Source organism: Ixodes scapularis, unplaced genomic scaffold (genome assembly GCF_016920785.2).
Source record: "Ixodes scapularis isolate PalLabHiFi unplaced genomic scaffold, ASM1692078v2 PGA_scaffold10__122_contigs__length_95168666, whole genome shotgun sequence".
NCBI lineage: Eukaryota > Metazoa > Arthropoda > Arachnida > Ixodida > Ixodidae > Ixodes > Ixodes scapularis.
Genome location: NW_024609836.1, coordinates 47,286,005 through 47,292,391, shown reverse-complemented (window position 1 = coordinate 47,292,391; position 6,387 = coordinate 47,286,005). Strand labels below are relative to the sequence as shown.

At 51.5% G+C, this 6,387-nt stretch overlaps 1 protein-coding gene across 1 annotated transcript; it reads left to right on the top strand.

Moving 5' to 3' along the window:
- Positions 1 to 1,342: 1,342 nt before the first annotated feature.
- Positions 1,343 to 5,890, top strand: LOC8034649. Its single transcript, XM_040214342.3, has 2 exons — positions 1,343 to 2,580; positions 5,436 to 5,890. Exons 1-2 carry the CDS (start codon positions 1,361 to 1,363, stop codon positions 5,623 to 5,625), a joined length of 1,410 nt encoding a protein of 469 aa, XP_040070276.3. The 5' UTR covers positions 1,343 to 1,360; the 3' UTR covers positions 5,626 to 5,890.
- Positions 5,891 to 6,387: the final 497 nt, after the last annotated feature.

Genomic DNA, 6,387 nt, shown 5'->3' with positions numbered 1-6,387 from the left:
CAGATGTACGGCATCACGATTCGACGATGAAGGCGAGCCATCGGGGGGGGTCTGGTAGCAGCGGCAGAAGAGCTGTCAGTGTAATTGCGATCCGGTCACGGGAAGGCACAGCGATTGTGCGAGCGCACTGTGTCACTGCCAGCTCGCGATCGTGGGTGTGGTCGCGAGCGTCACGCGAGGTGCTCGCCAAAGGTCGCGTCGCCCAGGCGTTCCGCGCTAGTTGACGACGCCGTACGACCGTCCCTTGGCCTCCTTTTTGCTGACCGTGCTCGAGTGGCGGTGCCGAGGTTCGGGCCCCGCTTCCCGACACGGCGACGACGGAAGATTTCCCGGGGCCGCTGCCCTTGGCCCACAGACCCCGTGGACTCGGTGGTTTGTGGTGCCGAACGGCGGGTGCGCGTCGGCGGGATCATCGGTCAAGTGGCAGCCGCCGAGATTGTGCTCGGAGCGCGGAGGTGCGCAGCCGTGCGTTTCGGGGCTGCATGTCCGCGGCGTATAGTGAAGGAGTAAACACGCGGACGTGGTTCTGCTACGGCACGCGCCTTGCACTGAAGACCGTGTCTCCGGTTGTGGCGGTGAATATTATCGGTACAGTCAGCCGGTCTCACGAAAGGCTAAAGATGCGGATGCCCCGCTAAATGATAACAGCTTAGCGCGAGAACACCTCTCGCAGCGGGACGGCTCACCGTTGAAAACAAAAACGACGTGGGACGGCAAGGGGCGCATTCAATGAGCAAATATGTGCATGAGAAGGAAGGGGCAGTCAAAAGTGTTATGTCGTGCTATGTACTATACACACACAGTGATGTGGCTAGAAGCTTGAAAAGGGTAATCTGGCGAATGTTAGCAGGGGAGATGAGAGAACACCCTGAAATATATTATGTGGCTATAAATAAATTAATCCGCTGCTCGCATGGTAATGTAGGCTTAACCATCAAATCCAATCAAACTCGCTGCCAGAAAGAAACAACGGGTCTATTCTAAACCAGAAACCATACTTAATCAGAAAAATATGCAAATCATGTCAATGCACGAGTAATAACAACTGGTTGCAAGCGCGAACAGCTTTGATGGGGTCACGAAAATATGCATATATGTGACTACTACCACGGTGACGTGCGTTTTAAAACAATCCTATACTGATTTCTTTAAAGAATATGAAGTTATATATGAAACAAATGTATAAATAAAGCCACAAGTTCATTCCTCTCTATTCATATTAGTACATACTGATGAACCTTGGTAATGTCCACTTTGTTTAGTAGGGGTAGGTTACATGTGCCGAGAGAAAATTATTTATTTCTCGAACGTTGTGTGCATCGCTTACACAACGCAGGTACACAGACTCGAGCTACCCACCATGAAGACACGGGCCGCCGCAGCAGCCACAATAGCTGCGCTCTTGGGCGGCTGCATCGTGACGTTTTGTAGCGTCTCGGCAGCCGGACATAACCTCCTGCGAGGCAACCCGGCATCCGGCTTCCACAACAGCACTACCAGTCAGAAAATAGGCGCTACCTCCGCTTCCTGGAGCTTCCCTATGACCAGCAGTTTCCCATCGTCCACAACCTCGGCGTACCTGACCACAGCGTCCCCGCCGACGTCGACTTACCTCAAAAACCACGCGACAACGTACTCCTCACCCGACTACGGACCGAAGCCAGCGGGGCCCAGCAAGCAATCCCAAGCCGTCTACACCTACTACAATGCACCCTCCACAACCACCACGTCCACAACCCCAGCTCCGTTCGCGTATAACCTCCCTTACAACCCCATGGACTACTACTTCGAGACTAAGGACGGAGCGAAGGTGAGTCAAGTCACGCCAGGCATGTACAAGGTCAGTCACGGCCCAACGAACTCGCACAAGGCGACCCACGTCAGACCAGACGCGTACAAGGTGGCATCTGCACCCACGACCAACTATTACACGTCCGACTACGAAGACGAGGAGGAGGAACCCGACCGACATCTCTCCCGGATAGAGAAGAAGCCAGACTACGACTCGGTCGAGGCATCGCCGACGTACATCAAGACCAAATACGGCTACACGACCAAGAACCCCCTGGTCAACGACGACCCCAAGGCATCGGGTCTGAGCCGCGATGGTGGTGCGGCCAGCTTCAAAGTCAAGGATAAGGTCGTGGTCGAGAGCGACAAGAACTACGCGACAGCGACCAGTGATCATTATGACTATAAGGGATACGACTACGCGGATTTCGGCTACCCGGACTACGACCATGGTTACCCGCCCTACGCTCACCGGCACAAGCACCACAGCAGCAAGGGACCCCTGGCTCTCTTGCTGGGGCTACTGCCACTAGGCCTGCTGATGGCGGCGCTCGTGCCCAGTGTCATCAATTTGCCCGTGGCGGCTGTTGGTGTGGCCGGAAGGCGGCGCAGAGCATCGGCGGACCAGACCCGTTACCGCAATCCAATCCTGGAGGTCATCGCCAAGTTTGGAGTGAACAGTCTGGAAGATCCCGAGTGTCTGCAGCAGATATTCTGCGAAGTCACGACAGAGGGAAAGACTACGGAGGCCATGCTGATCCAGAAGGTCTTCTATGGCCTTTCTACATTGTAAGTCGTTTCAAGATCTTAGAATCGAGTCTTGTCATTGTCGTAAAGACCACGTGACTTTGATATTTGTTATCGTTTTCCCTCCTTTTCCTTTTGGCTTTCCCGTTTTCAACTTTGTCTTTATCTCTCACACAAAACTAATCAAAGGGCAACATAGATAATGCGCAGGGAACGCGCCATGACACGGCAGTCAAACGCGCGCCGTCATTGCCTGAGGTCGGCAGGAACCAAAAGCAGATTGATGCATTTGGACGGTAAACAAACGCACAGGGTGCACCAAGAGCAGGCGAACTTTTAGTTGTCTAAATTCTAACAACCGCTTTGAAGGAAATCATTAGGCAATTTTTTGACGGAAATGTTAGGTAATTAATTTCCAATCATCACCCTGCACTCGCAACATGACGTCCGCCACGGTAGATAACGTTACCAAGAAGAAAAACATATATATATATATATATAGAGAGAGAGAGAGAGAGATAGAAAACGAAGAGGGGAGAGAGTAATACTTGAATTTAATGCATTAAAGTCAGTCGAAGGGAAAGAGCTGGCAAAACATTTGGCCAGGAGCGGGGTCATATGACACGTCCTCGCTCCCGGACCAAATTTTCACCAGCTCTTTCCCTTTTCCTCACAGTAATGCGTCAAACTCCCCCAATAACCATTCTCTCCCCTCTTCATTCACAATATTAGAACGGCTACACTTGGCAATCTTAGCTCACTCCCTATATATATTTTTTTTCAAGTTTTTTTTTAATTATTATTTTCGGTTATTGGTGAAACACCCTGTATAATCTCCATGAAATAAAAAGACAGAATAAGCAAGGAACGCGCTGCTCGCCTTTGGGCCCTTTTTTCGACAGTGTACCGGTCATAAGAGTTCACATGCTAAATTTGGAGGGAAAGTTCCTAAATGGCGGTACACATAGGCCACATTTTCGGCGGCACATCAATACACCTGAAGCTCTGAGGAAATACAACCATATTACTCGGATTTTTCTAGTTTCATTGGTTTCATAACACGCAGACGGGGGACATCGTTTCTGGAAAACTAAAGGTGACAAATTGCAGGAGTCCAACGCGCCGCCGCAAAACGAACAAGCCCGATCTTGCAACAGCTGTTTGTGTTTTGTTTATCTTTCGCTTTTTGTTCCTCTTTTTCATGTTCTGTAGATCGCAGCGGACGCAACGAGCCATCACAACCAGTCCAACCCTGCTAACGCCTCACGTGATTAAGTGCGTCGGTGCGTCCCTTCCGAAGGTCACGTGACATCTACACGGCATTTGGTTGGCCTAGATGACTCGTACCTTCCGCTGCGGTTCATTGTAAGGTGAAACGAAGCATATCGATGTCAGCACTCGCGATTTCACGCTCTCCACTCCTCCTCGTCTTCGCATCCACACCCCGAATTCGGCACACCGCTGGGCTCCCGTGCGTCGGGAGAAGCTACTCTTCCAGGCCGGTCGGCCCGCGCACCGAAGGCCACAGCAGGATTTTTTGGGTGGAAGGGAATGGGGGGAAGGGGGGGAGGGGGGGGGGTGAAGCCCCGTAAGATCCCCCCCCCCCCCCCCCCCGGCTACTCCCCTGCGCCACAGTACGAAACCAGTGACGTAGCGGAGGGGTTATGGGAACACGACCTGGATAAAGTCCCGCTCGCTCCTCCTCTTCCTCTTCCTCACCAACCACACACCTTCGGCGCGATTTGTCTTTATTAAGATGGGTGTCTGGAACGCGTGTCTCCAGCCGGTGTGCTTACCGTGTCCTAAAAAGTGGTCCATCGATGTGCGCACGACGATGTCATACGAGTGCCACGCTCTCGCCAGGCGCGATTCTGGCGGTGTCACAGTAGAGGCGGAGCGTGTGTGACAGGCCCCTGTTCTGCTGCAGGTCGTCCTCCAGCTTGGCAGTCTCCGAAGCTAAGAGGTAGCGATGCTAGTCTGTCTGTGTCTATATTTTCTTTGTTCATGCTGGAAATTTAGCCGTATTTTGTTTCTGCTATTTTTCTCGCTAATGCTTTATCTTTAACTCTAAAAATTGAACTGCAGGTAGATTTGTTACTTTGCTTGTGGTACACAAACGACAATGCGGGATGTGCCTGTGACTTCGTCAAGATGTCGTTGTGACAGCTCTTTCCGCACGTCTCCATTAACGTGTACTTAGTACCTGATGCGAATTTAAAAGAAAATCAAATCAACGTGTCGGCAGCTAGGAGTTGAGACGCCGCGGCGACAGGGACAGGGTTCAATCATAATATCTTGCCAATACACCTTTTTTTATAATTTTTGCCGCCACCTAGACACGCGACTGGGTTCGAGGCTAAGCGGCTCTAGAAAACAACGTACGCGCAAGGCCTCTCCCACCCGTTCGACACTCGAAACGTCAGCTATATCCTGTTGGCCCATTGAGGCGCTCTGACCTAGACACATAGCTGCCCCGAACTTCGCTTCTTTTTTTTTTTTTTTTTTTTTTCACATCATCGATTATTTTCCCTCTTTGCTCGGCCAGAAGGAAGAGAGAGAGAGATGGTACCACGGTCCATTTACTCTCGAACCAATATTTTCGCATAAGCGTCAGGATCGCGACATCAGAATGCAAGACACTCCGGCTTTTTGTGGCGTCATTTGTTGCCACTTCGTGACCGCTTTCGACGGACGGGCGAGATGCGACGCTAACCACACCAGTCGAAAACGGGTTTCAGACATCGTAGTCGTGCCAACGCGCGGAGCACCGATCAGACAAAAACGCTGCACTGCCATTTACTTAGTGGGCGCCGTTGTCCCATCTCTGTCAGACTGCATCTGACGTCAGATCATGTTAAGGCTAACCTTTTCGCGTCGATACGCTGCTCTAATTTCAGAGTCAGCGACCTGTGGGCAGAGAGGCTCGGTCTCGGGCAGCTTTTCAAGGCGGTGAAGAAGGGCAGTTGCGACGCCTTCCGCTGCTCCCCTCAGAGGCACAAGCCGAAGAAACCGACCAAGCCCAAGGACAGGAAACCCAAGGACGACAAGGCGAAGGAAGGAGGCTCCAAGGAAACACCCTCGAGATAAATGTAAAGCCCAGATGACCCCAGCAACGCCTCGTCGCTTTCTTCCCCGCCCCCTCACCCGTTCTGTAAATAAATAAAGTTCGTCCATAGACCATTCCTCTAATCGCCTTCTAAACGCTGCTATCCTTGTTCACTGGGTCGTGGAACGCGTGTGGCCAAGCAGGTGCAGTTGCTCCTCTGCAAACACCAACACAATGACTCGGTGTTTTGTGTTTTTTTTTTCTTGTGCGATACGTGTTGACAAATAAATGGCAATGCAAAATAGAGTTCTGCTTCCATGTTGATGGCATACCTGCCACACCTACAGGAACTATAGTGACCGCAGACATCTCACCGAGTCTTGGCTTCGCTACCCAAAATAAAACATTTTCGAAATACTCAGATTTTAATAAGGTGGATCCCACACTTGGAACAGCTTGCGACTGGAGTGCAGAAAAACCGGTTTGAAGCCTCGTGTGAGTGCTTACGACCGGCTCGCTAGCGGTCGTAAGCAGTCATAGAAGGCTTAAAATTCGGTTTTACAGCGGAGCTGTTAAAAGCTAGTTTTTCCAGGATCGTGTCCGTCCTCAAAGAAATCTCGACACAACACTCTGGACAGCTGCCGCCATCTATGAGTGACGGCGGCAACAAGTCAACCGGCAATTTGCCGCCGTCGCTCAGAGATGGCGGTAGCTAACCAGAGTGTTGTTTGCCAGTAGTCTGGTTGCCGCCGTCGCTCATAGAGGGTATAGCAACCTTTCCAGCCTTTCCACTCTGGCTTGCC

Bases quoted from the DNA above. Each gene is read 5' to 3' on its own strand.
- LOC8034649 (XM_040214342.3), top strand. From the start codon at position 1,361: ATGAAGACACGGGCCGCCGCAGCAGCCACAATAGCTGCGCTCTTGGGC. The intron at 2,581-5,435 runs GTAAGTCGTTTC...CTCTAATTTCAG, and splicing joins TTCTATGGCCTTTCTACATT to AGTCAGCGACCTGTGGGCAG.